Source organism: Gekko japonicus, unplaced genomic scaffold, assembly GCF_001447785.1.
Source record: "Gekko japonicus isolate JY-2015 unplaced genomic scaffold, Gekko_japonicus_V1.1 scaffold134905, whole genome shotgun sequence".
Taxonomy (NCBI): Eukaryota; Metazoa; Chordata; class Lepidosauria; order Squamata; family Gekkonidae; genus Gekko; species Gekko japonicus.
Window position 1 is genome coordinate 1 of NW_015294745.1, and position 295 is coordinate 295.

Below are 295 nucleotides of genomic sequence, written 5' to 3' on the forward strand. Positions count from 1 at the left end.
TCCAGCGCTGAGAGCTTTCCTTTCCTTCCTGTGTCCCCAGCGAGCAGCTGATGCAGCTCTACAGTGCCCGCCAGCGCCGGCGTCTGAACCGCGGCTTGCGGCGCAAGCAGCACTCGCTCCTCAAGCGCCTCCGCAAGGCCAAGAAGGACGCGCCCCCCATGGAGAAGCCCGAGGTGGTCAAGACCCACCTGCGCGACATGATCATCCTTCCCGAAATGGTGGGCAGCATGGTGGGCGTGTACAACGGGAAGACCTTCAACCAGGTGGAAATCAAGGTGAGAGCTGAGTGGGGGGG

The 295-nt window shown here is 63.1% G+C and overlaps 1 protein-coding gene across 1 annotated transcript; it reads left to right on the forward strand.

Annotated features, from left to right (window-relative positions):
* Nucleotides 1-29: 29 nt before the first annotated feature.
* On the forward strand, nucleotides 30-275 carry RPS15 (ribosomal protein S15; the record flags this gene model as incomplete). Its single annotated transcript, XM_015428925.1, has 1 exon — nucleotides 30-275. A coding segment is annotated over one exon (246 nt), but the record flags the coding sequence as incomplete, so codon positions are not given.
* Between the last annotated feature and the right edge of the window lie 20 nt (nucleotides 276-295).